This window comes from Chionomys nivalis, chromosome 13, assembly GCF_950005125.1.
Source record: "Chionomys nivalis chromosome 13, mChiNiv1.1, whole genome shotgun sequence".
In the NCBI taxonomy this organism is placed as follows: Eukaryota; Metazoa; Chordata; class Mammalia; order Rodentia; family Cricetidae; genus Chionomys; species Chionomys nivalis.
The window spans coordinates 31,934,579-31,952,987 of record NC_080098.1 but is presented as its reverse complement, the minus strand read 5'-3'; the positions used below and the strand labels follow the sequence as shown (position 1 = coordinate 31,952,987).

General features: G+C 41.1%; 1 protein-coding gene across 6 annotated transcripts in view; it reads right to left on the bottom strand.

The window, feature by feature from the left end:
• Dip2c (disco interacting protein 2 homolog C) overlaps positions 1-17,828 on the bottom strand; it is a 359,742-nt gene extending 341,914 nt beyond the window's left edge. For 3 of the 6 annotated variants that reach the window (XM_057787247.1, XM_057787249.1, XM_057787248.1), the window contains exon 1: positions 17,224-17,827. In XM_057787247.1, the coding sequence (XP_057643230.1) occupies positions 17,224-17,308 (85 nt within the window). In that variant the 5' untranslated portion in view covers positions 17,309-17,827. Of the gene's footprint in view, positions 1-17,223 lie in introns of all 6 variants that reach the window. The other 3 variants (XM_057787245.1, XM_057787246.1, XM_057787250.1) reach the window with 2 other exon arrangements.
• Between the last annotated feature and the right edge of the window lie 581 nt (positions 17,829-18,409).

Genomic DNA, 18,409 nt, shown 5'->3' with positions numbered 1-18,409 from the left:
TTCATTACTCATTTAAATAACTGTATCTAGTATTATTAGTACTACTTACTGTTTTGGTTAGCATTTACAAAAAGAGAAGTAAATAATTTTGTTGCCTAATAATGATATTACCTCGCACGGAAAATAGCGAGTAATTACATGATACTGCAATGAAACAAAACATGAAATGAACTAAATATGTCACAAACGACAATGTTTCAAAAAAACAACAGTTTGTATTGTTTGGAACCTTTTAGGTTTTCTCTAGGTTCTTCCTGGGTTCTTCTGGTTTTTTTTTTTTTTCAACACAAGTTTTGTAAAATCTACATCTTCATCACAATGTGAAGGCCCTTCTCCTTTGCATTGTTGGAAAGAAGGGCTATTTTATGCCAAATACTAACAATCCATATTACATATGTAATTCTGCATTTTAGGGGTTTTTTTCCAAATTTTTGCATAGCTTGCCTATTTGAAAAGCAAAAAGAAAGCAAAGGACTCCTATTTCAAAGCCAAAATGCTGATAATATCTATGAGAAAACAATGGTATGGTTCATCCAAGTTCACAGAGGTAGAAAGTAGCAGAAGCAAGACAAAAATCAGAACTGTCCTGCCTCGTTCTTTGCCACTCTGTTATGAATATATGATAGACCAGATGAGAAAAATAACCACTAGCTCCTGAAGACTAGTCAGCTACACTGGAATCACTACGATTGGATACTGGAGATTTGTGTTGGGGAAGAAGAAACCACGAATTGGATCTTTGGGTGACTGTAGCAAATGGCCAGGTTTCTGCACTACACGTAAGAAAAAACTGAGATGTGTTAATGACATCAGCCTGCCACTGCAGTATTTGCTCATTGTATTGAGCCTTCAATGGCAGTGGTGGGAACAAAGAAAAGGTCTGACTGCTAGAATGCAGAAAGGTCAGCTGGCCACACAAAGAGAAAGAGCCAGCTAATGTCTGAACATGAACTCAAAGACATGTTGGAAGATGCTCAGTTTAGTGTGGCTGAAATCTCGCTTCTAAAAGATCCACAAGGACAGAGGTAGGTAGCTCCCCAGAAACTACTCTAAAGCAGCCTCCAGCAAGCATGTTGCCCTGGCCAATAAAGTACACTCCCCCATGTCACAGGCCTCGGGAAAAGGCCTCAAAGGAATATCAAAACAAAGGACATTCATGAGAGACAAGCAAAAGGCTTGGCTCCAATTAACTCCCAAATTTGGAATGACCAACCACGGTTTTCATTTACATTGCCAAAACTTCCAGGATTGTTTCAGAAGCTATTAAATCACAACTTTTAATACTGGAGTGTAAAACTTCTTGTTTTAAAAACTAAAACATGGAAACATGTCAAATATTATCTCTAAAAGATAACCACTATTAAGAGGTGACAGATTCTCTTTTATACATCTGCAAGCACTTATTTTTAAACAAGAAGAGGAGTAAAATATACCCAGAGTTCTCCTATAAGAAGCTTCCCAGATTTAGTTATCTCATTATTAAAAAAGTTAACATGTTTGACAAAGCAAGGCATTGTTATGTGTAGAAGGTGTCTGACCAAGTACACACCTATAGCTCCTCCTTGTCCATGCCAAGGCCAAATCATCTGAAACAGATCTGGTCTTGAGGAGACTGATGATACAACCCCCAATTTCCTACTAATAAAATAAATTAACAGTAACACCCTCCAAAAGAAACACTATCATTCTTACCTAGAAAAAAATGAACTTAAAATCCAAGACATAGTGCACTCTAACAAGAAAGGAGGAACTAAGTAACCAGCACTCAGATACCAGGAGGACAGTGCCTGTAAGGCAACATGTGGGTTTTTCCCTATAGAAATGTGTTTTCAATGTTTTACAGACAACCAGGGTAGAGACAGGATCCCTGGAGTTTGCTGGCCAACCAGCCTAGCCAAATCAGTGAGCTCTAGGTTGTGAGTAAGAGACCCTGTCTCAAAACTTAAAGAGCAATCAAGGAAATCACCTGATATCAACCACTGGCCTCAACATACATAAATGTAGTACATATATACGCAGGTACACATACAAACATGCACACGTACATAACAACAATAAATTAAATACATAACTCCAGTTATCTTCCTAGAGAAACCAATAGTTAGCAGTCACATCAACACTTTCATCTGATCCCAGCAGATATTCTAGAATTTCTCTACAGTATGAAGACAAGATGAAAAATAAAATTAATTCACAATGTAGTATAATGATTCAGTCATCTGTAATAAACTTAATATAATCAACTAAAAGCCAAATTGCATCTTTAAGACCTGGTTATTATGTAGATAAGGGAAGCTTTAGATTTCAAACACTTAAACAATATCTTGTTTTGTTGGATTCTGATAACCAACATCTAAAACAAAAGGCTTTATAGCTTAGAGAACAGGCGGATTCTTAAATATGCAAAAATTATTTGAAGACACAATATTTTATGTTTTATATTTAAACTTGCCATGTTCTTTCCAATATGTAGGAAACCTGCATTTACACTACTTTTTTTTTTTTCCTACGGCAGCTTGTTTTATTTTTACTTTTTTTGTATCAAGATTTTCCAGAGCCTCCAATTCAGGTCCTTACACATAGTAGGCTCTATCAATGAGCTACAACCATTCCTAGACCCCTGTTTTTACATTATTGGGTATTTTTTTATTTAATTATTAAAGATTTCTGCCTCTTCCCCGCCACCATCTCCCATTTCCCCCCTCCCCCAATCTACACTACTTTCTACAAGAAAACTCTAATGTATACAAGTATTAAAAAATGATCTTGTTTTGGCATTTATTTATTTAACATAGCCGGGACAATCTTAAAGGGTTCCTGATAGTAGCATATTCATCTCTATTAATGTTGAGATGGACATGTTTCTGGATGAGAAAAGGGAGAAATGCCTTTATTTAATATCTACCCTCAGTCTGTAGGTAATCTTTGCTACAATAAACATGATCCTTTCTGTTAATGGTTTTTCAGATTAAGAATTTTCATTTATGTATATGGGAGATGGCTCAGTGGTTGAGTTCAATCCCTCAGACCCAAGTAAAAAAACCACATGGGATGACATGCATCTATAATCCCAGCACTCTTATACAGCAAAATGAAAACTGATAACAAGAAACTCACTAGCAGCTCATGGACTAGCTAACTTGGAAAATGCTAAGCAGAAACAATAGACACACTCTGCCTCAACAGTTTTGAAGGAGTGCTGCAAGTTAGCTCAGCAGGTAAAGGTACTTTACCTGACGACTTGAGTAATCCACAGAACCTACATGATGGAAAAAGAGAAATGACTCCTGCAAGTTGTTTTCTGACCTCCACATGCAAGCCATACATAGCACATGTACCACACCAAAATTAATAAATAAACAAGATGTAATCTTAAAAAAAACAAGGTGGCTAGAATGAATTAACTCTCAAAAGTTGTTCCATAACTGCTACACACATCATGACATTCACTCATGCACACACATCATAAGCACATGCAAAATTAACTAATCAAAAAAAAGTGTCAAATAATTGTCATTTAAGGAAAACAAAGATGTATGTTATATGTAAATATAATAATCTAACAAGATTCTCTAATCATTTGGTTATTTTCACAATTATACATAATCTCTAAATAGCTTCCTCTCAAGAACTAAAAATAAAAACAGGATAACTAAAAAGCAATAATCCTGACAATTTTATTCAGCAAATTATAGCTTTGGAAGTACAGTACCTTTTTGAGACTGCATTTTCCTAAAATATCCTTCATAGAATTTTGTACAAGAGATAGCTGGTAATTAAGTTAATTATTCTACCGGTATAGAAAAGTAAACCATTTAGGATATAGGAAAGTAAATATATAAAAACCAAAAACTACCACATATACTATGAAATTTATCTTTTAAAACAGTGGTTACCTTGGGCTGGGATGTAGCTCAATGGTAAAGTGTTTGCCTAGAATGCTCATAGTTCTGGTTTCATTCCCAGGATAGCAACAAAATAAAAGGTATTTCTCTTTCCTCCTTTAGATGTGCTTGACCTACTTCAAACAGGGAAAAGGTAAAGCTGAATCCAAACATGAGGTAACAGGAACGCTTAAGCAACAGCTGAGGCCAAACTCCCCAGAGTCTAATCTGAAGCTCAGTCACATGACTTTAAACTAACATCAGCTCTCGGAACACATTTTCCTCTTCATAAAATAGGCATGACATTTAGATTTTAAGTGTAAAAAAAGTAAAATAGTATATGCAAGACAGTTAATTTGGTGTTCTGCATATAGTAAACAATCAGGAAATGATGACAAAGATAGAACTATGTCACATGAACAGAGATAAGAACTCATACTAGGAATTAATAACATTTGATTTAGAAGTTACAGCTACCAGGCAAAGTAGCAAGAAGCATCTACCTGTAGTCCCAGCTACTCAGGAGTCTGATGCAAGAAGATCTCTTTTGCCCAGAAATTACTAAAAACAAAAACAAAACAATCTACCAAAATTTCAATTATACACCATCTACTCCTACCTGTACTGTAGGTTCAAGGTAGGAAGCTGTGCTCCCATGTCTGTTAACTATGGTCCAAACCCTGCAAGTACTGAAGATCACTATTAAACTGAATAGGCACTTAACATGAAATCAAAACACTCAATATGAGTGAGCTAAACATTGATTGCATTGTAAGTGATTGGTAGCTGCTTTAAAAATGACATAATCATTCTGGCTGGGATAAAAGAAGCTTCAGTGGAGGTCATTCTTTTCCTGTAGGGAAGAGGTGATTCTTGGAACCTCATTTAGAATTTTTTCCCCAACAACATAGCCAAGAATGAGAAGCATTTTCTTAATAAACAAACAAACAAACAAAGAAAAAAAGAAAGAAAGAAAAACAAGATCTAATGAACCTCTGTCATATCCAGCCTTCTGATTCTTTTTTTTTTTTTTTTTTTTGGTTTTTCGAGACAGGGTTTCTCTGTGGCTTTGGAGCCTGTCCTGGAACTAGCTCTGTAGACCAGGCTGGTCTCGAACTCACAGAGATCCGCCTGCCTCTGCCTCCCGAGTGTAGCCTTCTGATTCTTTTTTTTTTTTTTCGAGACAGGGTTTCTCTGTGGTTTTGGAGCCTATCCTGGAACTCCCTCTGTAGACCAGGCTGGCCTCGAACTCACAGAGATCCATCCGCCTGCCTCTGCCTCCCGAGTGCTGGGATTAAAGGCGTGCGCCACCACCGCCCGGCCTAGCCTTCTGATTCTTAAACTACACTATAGAGAAGAGTTAATCCCAAGGAATTACATTTTTCTATATCTGTCTTCTATGAAAAACATGCAAAATTTTCAAGCATAGAGAAAATGTAAAGAACTACACATCACATCAGACAGACTTTATCCATCCTTAAGATCACAAACATTCTATACAGCTTTATATATTGAGACAGGATCCTATGGATCTCATGCTGATCTTGAGGTTCTGATCCTCCTGCCTCCACTTTCCAAGTGCTGGGATTACAGGCACATACCACTATATCTGGTTTATGTGGTGCTAGGAATCTAACTCGTAGCTTGATGCATGCTAGGCAAGAACTCTACCAACCGAGCTACATCCCTAGTCATGAATTAGATTTTAAATAAGATTTTAAATAAGAGGCTGAGAGCTACCAAAAAAAAAAAAAACAGCATATGCCTCTACCCATCACACCCAAGTAGAATGAAAAACTGAGTTCTCATGGACTTGTTACTTGACTAGAATACACTGCCAGGGTTTGGCCCTCCACCAATTACCCAGGATGACCATTGAGCTTCCCTAGGCCAACTGACAGGCAAAAGCTAGATACCCAACTTTGGCATTAATTGTAGGTAAGCTGCTTTGAACTTTCATATTGTACACTTTCATTGAAAAGCTTTCAGAAACAACAGATCCTAGCATGTGTTCCAACCATTTGAAGTTCTCTATCTCATTCTCTATACTGAGACCTTGCCTCAATAAATATAATGAAGAGTAAGACAGCTGATGTCAACCTCTGTCCTACATAGATACACACACACATACACACACACGCATACACATGGGCCAGGGGATGTATCCAGGACCAGAACTAAAGAGGATTACTGGGAGAGAAATAGAAAAGGAGACACAAAAAGGGAAGTTGAAGACATTCAAACTATTACCGGAAAAGTACAGGAACTCACTAGCCTCTTTCTCTTCTTAATAAGAGGTTTAAGAAAATCTAAAATACTAGCAAGCCCTTTGATTATATAAAATCGAAAATCAAAATAAAATATCATTGTTTACAATGAGCCAAAGAAAAGCAGATTCTGCTTTTTTTTCTCATTAATTGAAGGTAACTCTATGGGAAAAATTATAATCAGCAACAGCAAAATAACCCAAAGCACTGTTTCTGATTGGGCCCATATCAATGTTGTGATTCATGGGTGGGAGCCCAGACATTTGCAAATAAGACTATGGTCATCTGAGTTAATAGACAAAAAATTGAAAACCAAGCCTTTTTTTTTTCTAGAAATTCCCTTTATAACACAGCACTGAAATTGTAATCACTGGTATAAAAAGTAACTAGTAATGAAATTTCAACCCTGCAGTGCTGATACCACTATGTGTATTTCAAAGGCTTGCCTTCAATGAAATTGCCCCCTTGCTTATATAAGTCCTTAAAGATTACTATGTATTACTAAATCTCAACAGCTTTGAAGCAACCATTATGTCCTCTAAGGAAAATAAAACCAGAACATGTTTTCAGAGACTGATAACATTCACTTAAGAATCCAGCATAAAGTACCCTGAAATGGTGATTCCACCTCATTACTTTGTTTCTTTTTAAATAGGTAGTTATACATAATTGAAACCATGATTTCTGCAACACCATTAAATTCACTGGGAGGGGGGTAGACTTCAAAGTCTATCTCAGGGTTTTTATTTTAAAAGAAAAAGCTTATGAGAGAGTGGGTAAGAAAAATAAGTATGCAGAAAAAATCTAAACAGTGCTCAAAGCCCAAAGGCTGCAAAATATAGATCTCCATGACCAAGCACGGGTATTCAGCACATGAAGACTGAGCTACACCATTACAACAAGATCCTGCCTGCACCACGGCAGATCAACATTAGAAGAGAATAAGGCTCCAGGCTGCAATCTTGGGAGCTGCCTGACCTCAACCAAGTGACTGAAGGCTCCACATGCCACTTTCCCATGTGGTTTCCAGGTAACTAGACTGCCCATGCATCTCCAACACCCAGCAAAGAGCTGACTAGGGGGATGCCAGCTCTGCCTCTGTCTCCTCCATGCTAATAGGTGAACACCACTAGTTTGGGAGGATGAACTTCCAAAGGTAAAACAGAATTGTTTTGTTTTAAGATAGGGTTTCTCTCTGAGTAGCCCTGGCTGTCCTAGAACTCACTTTGTAGACCAGGCTGACCTCCAACTCACAGAAATCTGGCTGCCTCTGACTCCCAAGTGTTGGGATTAAAAGCATGCACCACCGCCACCTGGCAGGCAAAACAGAATTCTACTCTCTATGAGCAGGAAGAGGAAGGGAAGGTGCCACAGACATTCAAAAGGCTTTGGGATTGCCACTGGTGCAAATGCAAAGGCAGGCCCCAGATGTATATTAGAAACTAATATAGACTGCCTTCTCACACTCTACTAGGACATCTGTCCCAAATTTTCATCCCAAAGTTTTCTTAAATGAGTACTAACTAAAAGAGGTCAGTGAAAAAAAGACATATTGTCTTTTTGAAAAATTGATAAAAATAATGATAGCTGCTCCAGTGTAATGTAAGCACACAAGAAAGATCTATCAAGAAAGATTTCCTAAAAACCAGGCATGGTCAGCAGTTCCAGTCCAGCCTGGGCTACAGAAAACCCTGTCAAAAATTAAAATAATAATAATAGTAAGTTTAAAATACTATTTCAACATCACTGTTACTTCAAACCACCTAGATAAGGTGCTATTTTAAAAAAATGCTAGGTCTAGAGAGTTGGCTCAGTGGTTAAGGGTGTTTATTGCTCTTGAAGAACTGCGGTTCCCAGTTACCCACATCAGGCAGTTCACAACTGCCTGTAATTCCAGTTCGAAGGGATCCAAGATGGCCTCCATCTGCACATGAATATACTTCAAACACCTAAGCAGTAGGTATTCAAGTAGGCACATATACGAACAAATAACTCCTTTTTTCTTTGTTTTTGTTTTGTTTTGTTAAGTGGCTGGACATGTGGCTTATTTGGTAGTGCTTGCCTAGCAAGCCCAAAGCCCTAAATTCAATCCTCAGCACTTTATTATTCAAGAACAGTGTTGGGACACACTCTAGTAATCCCAGCACTCTGGGAAGTGAAGACAAGTGGATCCTCAGATACATGGTAAATTCAATTTCAACCTGAGACTATCTCAAGAAAAAGATTTTTTTCTTTTTCAGGAATAAGAGGTTTGAAGAACTCTGCCCAAGCTAATAACATTGTGAGGGGTAAGAAATACAAGAGGATTGTACCAGGTAAGAGTGGGACCATCTGATCCCATTCTTCTTTTTTTTTTTTTAATTAGGGGAATGGGCTATTTATGTAGCCCAGGTTGACCATAACCTCTTCATCCTCTTACCTCTGACTCCTGAGTACTGGAATGAGGGGTGTACACTACCATGCCCAGCTTTTCATTTAAGTCCTAAAGGTTGGTTTCCCTAACACCATCACTCAGCAAAAGAAACTGAGACTGAAAGAGACTAGCAGCCTGGCACTCAACAAAGCCAAAGAAGAGGGTTCCCAACAGGCAGATACAGAGCTTCAATCCTGAAAACTCCGACGGTCCTAGCACAAACCCCTCCACATAAGAAATCAAACTTTAATCCCAGCACTCAGGAGGCAGAGACGAGCAGATCGCTGAGTTCAAGGTCAGCCTGGTCTACAGAGTTCCAGGACCACCAGGGCTATACAGAGAAACCCTGTCTTGAAAAGCCCCCCTCCAAAAAAAAAATCCAATGAAATCAAAAACTCACCAAAAGTTAAATGGATCTTGGTGCTTTAAATCTCCAGAACCCTATCTTTTCATACAAATGGCTCTTAGGTAAACCAAGACTTCTGTAGCATTTGGCCAACTAAAAGATTTCTTCTTGTTCCTCTTCTCTGAGAATATCAGTTTTACAACCACTCTTAGATGTACTTGACATCTTGACACTATTATGGTTATAATTATTACCACTATTGTTACTGTTACTACTCTGAAATGTTACCCAAGTTGGTTCCAAACTCTCAGTCTCCTGAGTAGCTGAAACTACAGGTGTGCAACATCAGGTCTTTGACATTTTTTTAATGCAAGACTTAATATAAGTTACATTTTGTTAGTATATCTGTAATTTCAATACTGAGTCTCTCAATAAGATTTAGTAACCCCATTACTTTTCCATTTTCATTCCTTAAAAAGACTGAGGAAAGCCTTCTACTTTTATCTCTATAGGGAAACAGAGTTTAGTTTGGCAAGAAAGTAAACTGTGTAAAAGAAGTAAACAAAATAAATGTTCCCATTTTTCCTTGGAGTAACAGTCAACAAATGTGGTTCCATCACAAGGCAAGGATAAGCCAGGAACAGATTCATCATGACCTGAGAGTGAAGACAGGCTGAATGGAATGAATGATTTAAATAGACCAACTGAGGAAAGGCTGGGCTGGCTGTATCTCCCATGTCTCCACAGTTCTGTTTTACAAACTACACACCAAGTGGGATGGCTACTCTTTATACAGAAATAAGTATCCAGATGAGAAATCAAACCATATGAACCAAAACCATATGAAGGTTCAACCTGAGGCTGGTATGACTAAAGCAGCTCTGAATATTCAACTGTCTCTGAGCCACCCCACCAATACATGAGTGTTTAGCAAAACCTGAAGATACTGTCCTAGAGGATGAAGGGTCCTGTTTCCTTCATATTCATCCCACAACATTCTCAGAACAACAAAAAGAACAGGGCCTACTGATGACTTTCAGCTCTGATTCTGTATCACTGGCCAACCCAAAGGGAATCACAAGGCTCCCAAAAGCAACTAGCGACATGTTCATTATGTTTTGACATTTTCTTTTTCAGGAAAGAGGCATGATTGCCACGATCCTCCCAAACTGACAATCATAAATCTAAATACAACTCCTTCCTTTGGGATTAGCTTTAAATCTTATGAAATAGTCAATCAAATACCTACATTTACATTATAGAAAAAGGAAAGCGGCAAAAAGCTAAGACTCAACCAAACACCAATAAGGAAGAATCAGCTAAACTAAAATATCAGCCCAGTGACTAAAAATCAAACAACAAAGTAGTATAAGGTTGAAACTTGAACAATTGTACATCTACTCGAATGAGGAAAAGTGTTAAGTTTACACAGAAAAGTTTCTGTTTTACAATTTTAGTGTTCTATTATGTCTCAAATAAGTAAGTCCACAAATATGTAACAGACTAACCAGAGAATTCAGTCTTTTAAAAAACAAAGATCCATGGAAAGCATATGTAAGGAATCTCCCTCTCTGGTACTCTTAGAATTGATTTAGGTCAGGCTCATAGTCTCCAGTCTTTTCAGAAGAAAAAATTTTCACAGGAACCATTTCCCAAGGTAATAATCAAGAAATGATTTAAAGTCTTCAACCCTGAAGAAGAAAAAAAAAAAGTCTACTCAGTCCACATCAATCATAGAATCCCTCCATGCTTAGCAAAATAGCTTCCCTCCATCCTTCTCATCCTTCTTTCCTTTCTTCTGATTTTACATCTATTATCCAAAGCACTTCCATAAAGAACTATCTCAATTCATAGTTCACACCACACAGAGAGCTCATGTTAATACCCAAGATATTCAACAAAAATGAAACAAAACTGTGACCCTCACATATACACACACATCAAAAACGACTAATAATTTCAACTCAGTTTTACAACTCATATCACAGCATTTCCCTACTTCCTTTCCCAACTAGATGCTGAAGAAAAGAAAAGGATATACAGGATATGTATGCTAAGATGACTTTAGTCATTCCTCTGGCATGCTGACTTCTAGCTGTGCCACCACCACCACCACCCCCACCAGCTGGGATTCCCAATTAGAGTCTCCTCTTTAAGAGAGCTATTTATCATCATCAAGAACAAATGGATGCAATTACTTCTTTTAAGATGTGACAAGATTTTGACCCACAGCAAAAAATAACAGAGCACTGACAACAGGGAGTAACCTTTGTATGACACAAAAAGATCACAAAAGAAGGAAAATTAAAGTCAGATATCTTAAAAGTAGAACACATAAAGGGAAAAGGGAAGGGGGGGTAATGAAACAAACAAAAGATATATCTACCTTACAAAAAAGGAGGAGGAGGAAGAAAAAAGGGAGAAAAGAAGGAAGGAAATGTCCTTCCAAGAAAAAAATATTAATGTGCAAAAGTAAGTCAGTAACTGCACCGTGCAACCAGGAATTTGCTTTTCAAGGTGCTTTTTTTTTCCCCCAAAAGAACTAGAAATGATCTTATAATATAACTAGGATTTGAACAGGTGAGTCAGTTGATATATGTGACATCAAAACTAAGATTATTCAATACATTCTTTGCCATTCAGAAGAATGCTACAACTCACCCCATAAATCACTGCTTTATTAAAAAAAAAATCAGTTCTAAATAAAGAGACAACCCATTTGGAAGAGGCTGGGAGGAGGAAGGCAAAAAGTGACCCATAACATCCAACAGCATCTAAGGCTCCAAACCATAAGAGGAATATAAAACTAGCGGGTCCCACTTGAAGCAAAATAGACACTGTTAAGCCTTCACCTCATAAAGTCAGATCTAAGGAGTATGACCATGGCACTGCAAACACCTTACTAGAAACAATCCTACTGCTGTGTGTGTGTGTACATGCGTGTGTGTTGACCTCCCCAGCTAAATCTGACATCTAGAATTAGTCATTAAGAACATTCAAAGCCAACTGTGAAGAACTGTTAAAAGTCAAGCCCATTCACTTAAAACCCTACACTAAAAACAATGCTATCTCCAACATCTTCGTTTTTTATTCAAGTATACAATTTAGTAGGTTTTATGACATTTTCACCCATTATACCATGCTTACTATGCCCCTTCTATCCTCCTCATTGGTATCACTTCTCTCCCTGCAAACAGTCCTCCTTCTGCTTTTACGTATCATATTCATGTGTGTACAGGTGGACAAGCAAAGAGACCTCAGAGATGATGCTGGAAGAAAACATGCTTCTATACACTTGTTTTCCAACAGAAACTGTTTTGTTTTATTTTGCTTTGCTTCTTTCTAATGAAAAGGTTCACAAAGTTTAAATAGCATTAGAGATGCCAGAAGTCTCTCCCTTGCAGACTCCCAAAAGTGGTCATAGCACAGAAGCTGTACAGAAATGTATCTTCCTTGTTCTGTAGCAATAGGACACACAAGCAAGGCTCAGGAACTGGGGAGAAGAGTAGGGGACAGAATTTGGTCCTCTAATAAAATGTGTGTCATGTTATTCTAGGAAAGCAATAAGAAATTGCCACTCCCAAACCTTTAGATAGCCACTGCTTTCAGAGCCCACTCTTTGGTGACAGCAGTGGACAAGTTGCATGAGGCCTACTTGAGTAGATTAAAAACAAAATAGTATTGATTCCTTGACCAATACAGAAAGACCTGACATTCAAGCAGGTTTTTCACCAATTTCCTAGAGCACTTTCATGTACTGAAGAAATGCTTAATAGGACTCTATTTTGGAGCATAAGTAATAGTTAAAGTAATCTGGTGTGTTAATAAAGCTGAGCATAACAACTTATGCTGGAGAGGTTGTGGGGTAAAGGGAACACTCCTCCATTGCTGGTGGGAGTGCAAGCTGGTACAGCCCCTTTGGATGTCAGTGTGGCGATTTCTCAGAAAATTAGGAAACAACCTTCCTCAAGATCCAGTAATACCACTTTTGGGTATATATCCAAAGGATGCTCAATCGTACCACAAGGACACGTGCTCAACTATGTTCATAGCAGCATTGTTTGTCATAGCCAAAACCTGAAAACAACCTAAATGCCTCTCAGCCAAAGAATGGATAAGGAAAATGCGAAACATTTACACAGTGGAATACTACACAGCAGAAAAAAAAATGACATCTTGAATTTTGCAGGAAAATGGATGGAGCTAGAAAACATCATTTTGAGTGAGGTAACCCAGACCCAGAAAGACAATTATCACATATACTCACTCATAAGTGGTCTTTAAACATAAAGCAAAGAAAACCAGCCCACAAATCACAATCCCAGAGAACCTAGACATCAATGAGAACCCTAAGAGAGACATTCATGGATCTAATCTACATGGGAAGTAGAAAAATACAAGATCTCCTGAGTAAATTGGGAACATGGGGACCTTGGGAGAGGGTTGAAGGGAAGGGGAGAGGCAGGGAGGGGAGAAGAGAAAAAAAGTAGAGCTCAATAAAAATCTATAAAATTTTTTTTAAAAAAATTTAAAGTCTAGAGAAAAAAAGCAGAGCATAAACTATACAACTCCCATTAGAGAAAGTTACAAAGATACTAGGGATGTGACATGCTAACAATTTAAAAGCAACAAAGTTTAAGTACAGTATATATATATATATATATATATATATATATATATATATAATATATTAAAGACTTTCCTTCTATAAAAGCTAGATACCTTTACAGGCTACATCTTAAGGCAGTTTTCTTGAAGAAGTCAACTCTAATCTGGCATAATAGAGCATACCTACAGTCCTAGCTACTAGGGAGGGACACTGAGGCAAGAGAATGGATAAAAACCATGTAAGATCAACTAGTCAGAGCAACACAATGAGATGCCATCTTATTATAAAACAAACAAACAAAACATGGGGACATGGGTCAGTTGGTAGGGCACTTAACAAGTTTGAAGCCACAGGTTCCATCTCCAACACCACATAAACTGAGCATGGTGGTACATGTATGTAATCTCAGCACTGGGGAGGTAGAAACAGGAAGAGCAGAAATTCCAAATCTTCCTTGGTTACACAGAGAATTCAAGTCCAGCCTGGACTACATGAGACACTATCAAAACAAGCTAAAATGAAAGAGTAGGAAGGCCCTTCTTTTATAGCTCTTTTAAGCCCAATGAAGTACAGGTATAGCCCAGGAAACAAGTGATGGATTAACAAAGAAACATACCAACATATCATTCAACAACTAAATTGGGTAATTTTTTTACACTTGATCTTAGACAAAAGGCTGTCAAGCAATGATTTATTTTTTCTGTTTCCTCCTCTAATTTGCTTAGTGGTACTGTATAAACTTTTTTCCTTGTGTCAAATGTTTAATCACATATTAATAAAATTATGTCTTGGTCCTTTAAAGCCAAAAAGGAAAAAAAAATGTGTGATTACCAAAAGGCAAGAAGACAGGGATTTGGTTTTTTGGTTTTGGTTTGTTATTTTTGTAGTAAGAAAAATAACCTAAGAATTATGAGTATGAAAAAGGCCCCACCAAGATTACTACAAGTGCTAGCTCTGACATGACTTCCTCCCCAGCTCATATTCAAAGTCAGGTGTCCAGGATCCATAGCCCCACACCAGTGAATGTCTCCACACATGTAGGTCCAAGACTATCTGAATCAATACGAGAGGCTGCACACTACACCTCCTACAAAAACCTCTTGTGTTTTTCTGAAAAGGTTCTACAACATTTAGCAAAGCCTAGCTGCTTTCAGAGAAAAAAGCACTGGGCAGTGCCCGGCCAGGAAAAGGGAAGACACAACAAAGCAGGAAGGTTAAAAAAAAAATGCAACCAAAACATCAATGCATAATTCTTTATCTTCATCAAACAAATAATAACCCAATCAAATAAAAACAGCATACACACACACACACACACATATCAGTGCCCAGTAGATGGTACAGACCCAAAATAGCAATACTAGAAAACAAGTTGATTCATCTCTTCCAGGTGAACACTCCTTTTGGTTACAAGACATGGAATTTCAAACAACCTTTTGTAAATCACAACTCCAAAGCCACACTTCACAATAAAGTCAAAGATGAAATAGCTAATAGATGGGGTGAGTGGTGTGAGCAGGGAATGGCAGAGGCTGAACAAAGTGACACAGGCTTTGATTTTTTTAAATTCTTAAAAGTTTTGGTCAGGCCTTAACATAGCTTATATAGAAAATGAAAATATACATACACACTCCTCTGCACACACCCATTCACCAAGAAACTCACTAAATCCTTTAAGTTCTATCCAGACACAAGGTGCTCACCGGGAGTTAGGCTAATTACATCTCATCTAAAGTGGTTTTCCATACTTCTCTGAACAACCAGAAGTTAACATTCACTCTTCCAGAGTGAATGACGATAACAGGTGACTGCTGTCACCAAAAACAAAACAAAACAAAACAAAACAAACAGATACTCTCAGGCAGGATATGGGTTCCCAGGGAGAGTAAATATGAATCGACTTCCTGGTAGGCAGGGAGAGAAGGATCCTGCAGAAAGGGCTCAATGCTGGTGAACTGAGATGGCTTCTCACTTTTCAAGTATGGGTGCAGACCCATCACATTAATACAATGCAGGCATAGCAGAAGTGCTTGCTTCTGAGTCAGAACGTGATGGGAGGGGATGCTGTCAACACAACAGGTGCTGACATCTAGAGCTGGTAAACTGAGGAAGAGAGTCTATCTGAACGTTGCCAAAACTCAAGTATGTTTCTTCATTGCTACTTTACAGGGTTAAACTATCTGTACATAATGCACACTTCATCTGCCCGTTTCAGTCTAAAGACTGTTCCCTGTGGAATCCAGCCCTGAATTTTCTGCCTGTGAACCCTCTCAGGAAAGAGTGATGGTCTCACCATCATCTCTAGCTGGTCAGAACAGAGACAAGGGAGCATAGAGGCTGGGACACATTATCTTTTTCCTTCCATTGGAGTTTCCCACCACCGGCCCCCAAAACACCTTACAGAATCCCAAATTTGAAATAGAAGGAAATGTTCAGTCTATGAGACTTTGATAACACAAGCAACACAGCAGCCACCACGTTTATTTCCTTCTCCACCCTGAAAGTGTTAAAAGGGAAAACACAAAGTCAACACCAGCTCCTCCCCGATGATGAAAATTGGCACGGATGAATTTACGTTCTGGCTGCTGGCCCTCACAAACCGTTACAAGAAAGAAAAAAAAAAAGTTCACCATGCTAAACTACCGCAAGTACTAATTCAAGAGGAGAGAGCCTATCCCCACACCATTCTATTGTAGCCATCTGAATGAGTGGGATGACTGCTAAATATTTATTATTAAACACATTTTGGAACTTTGTGGGAGGGGGAGAAAACCCACAAAACCTGAGCTGAAACGTATGACCGTTAAGCACATGATGTCCACCATGAAGAGCAAAGACGAAACCGTATAAAACACTCCATGAAATCACGCAGCAGGGCAGTCGCAAATTCTCAGTACCTCTTTCCGACACGGCGGGAATGAGGCACCCAGCCTGGCCTGAGGGGGGAGGTTTTACGGCTCTAACTCAACCTGCACATCACACAACACGCCCGAACAATAGTACTACTATCTTCCTCCCGCTGACAGGACCGTGTGCCTGCAGCCTCGGAGGGAGCCAATCCCGAAGTCCACTGACAAGTTTCGCATTAAAATCAGGCCATTCGGAGGCCGTCCCCAAGCATGGAGCGTGGTGGCAGCGAGCTGCTGCTGCTGCTGCTGCTGTTCCTGCTGCTGCTGCTGCCCCTGCTGCTGCTGCCCCTGCTGCTGCCGCTGCTGCTGCTGCTGGTGCAGCTGCATCAAGGACGCGGCGCCTCTCCCGCCTCTCCATTAGGGCAGAGCGCACATCCCCACCAAGGCCATTCCCCAGCGGCCCCAAAGGTTGCCCTAAGCCTGCTTCCCAGCCCGGCGCCCCGGGCCCAGCCGCATCGCGCAGGGGGCATCGCCGCTGCACCGCGCCAGCTGAGCCTGGAGGGCGGGGGCCGCGGCAAGCACACGCGCGCGCGCGCACACACACACACACTCACACATACACACACTCACACGCGAGCAAGCACGCGCACACACAAGCACACGCACACCCATGCACCCGCCCCGGGGCCACCTCTCGGGGCCAGGGCCCCGCCGCCCCCCAGTCCCCGCGCGCGCGTCCTCCCCGGGGTGACAGCGCGGCCCGACCCGCGGGGCCCCGAGCGAGCGGCAGAGAAGAGGTGTCCGGACCCGGCCGGGGCGCGGGGCTAAGGGGGGGGGGGGGGGGGCTGCTGTTACCTTCCGACAGCTCCAGCTCCAGTTCGGCCAGCCGGGCCCTCACCTCCAGCGGCAGAGCCATGCCTTCCAGGCTGCGGTCCGCCATGCTCGCCGCAGACGCCCCCGCCCTGCCGGCCTCCTCTTTGTTCGCCGGCGGAGGGCTCCTCAGCGGCCGCCGCTCGAACCTGGAGGAACCGCACCGAGGAGGCGGCGGCGGGCGGGCGGGCGCGGGAGGCCGGGCGGCGGCGGCGGCGGGCAGGCGCGCGGGGATTTTCTCCTCAGCCTCCTCAGCTTCGTCAGTCTCCTCAGCGCCTCCTCAGTCTCCTCAGCGCCTCGTCAGCCTCCTCAGCGTCTCCTCAGCGACTCCTCAGTGCCTCGTCAGTCTCCTCAGCGCCTCCTCAGCCTCCTCAGCGCGGCCCCGACCCTGGCGGCGGCCTCGCGCCCGGCTCTATCCGCGCGCCTCCCCCAGCCGCGGGCTCCGGCCCCGTAAGGCCGGCTCCGGATCACGGGCCCGCCCGCGGTCACGGCCACAGGGCTTTCTAGCTGCTCCGCGGCCGCCCTGCCCCGGCGGGAGCGAGCGCCGCTGCGCGCGCACCGGGCAACAGAAGCGCGCGCGGAGAGGCGGGAGCGCGCGGACGTGCCACGGCAGCGCGCGATCGGGGGGCGGGGCCTCCAGTGGCTACTTCGAGAGCGCGCTGGTGGGACAGTCTTATGTTTGGCCTGGGGGCCTTCTCAAACCCAAGGCTTAGAAGACTCTAGGGAGGGAGAAAGAGGGGGGAAAGAAAGCGTTCTGAACTACAGCTTAGTCTACTTGTTAAAACTTCAAATGATCTGGGTCCTTGAGGACTGATTTTTTTTTTTAATGAATACTTTTAAAAGGGAAAAATGATAAAAAGGCAGTGTGCGGCATGCATTGAGTACTAATTTGAAGTTTAAAAGCGTGGATCTAGAACAGACTAGCATATGACCTTGAATCATCCCAATGCTTTTGTTCAGGAGTCATTTTCCCCATCTGTGGAAAGGACATAAGGGAAATGGTTGGGTCTGTCAAACACCGTCCAGCCCTTTCCTGAGACTAAGGAGTGCCTGACATCCAGGGGTCCTTTGCAAGTGTCTTCTCCCCCACACCCTACAATACTGTTCTCTTTTTTTCCTCCTACCTCTTGTGTGTTCTTTTCCCTTTGGTCATCACCTCTGGTGTGTCAAT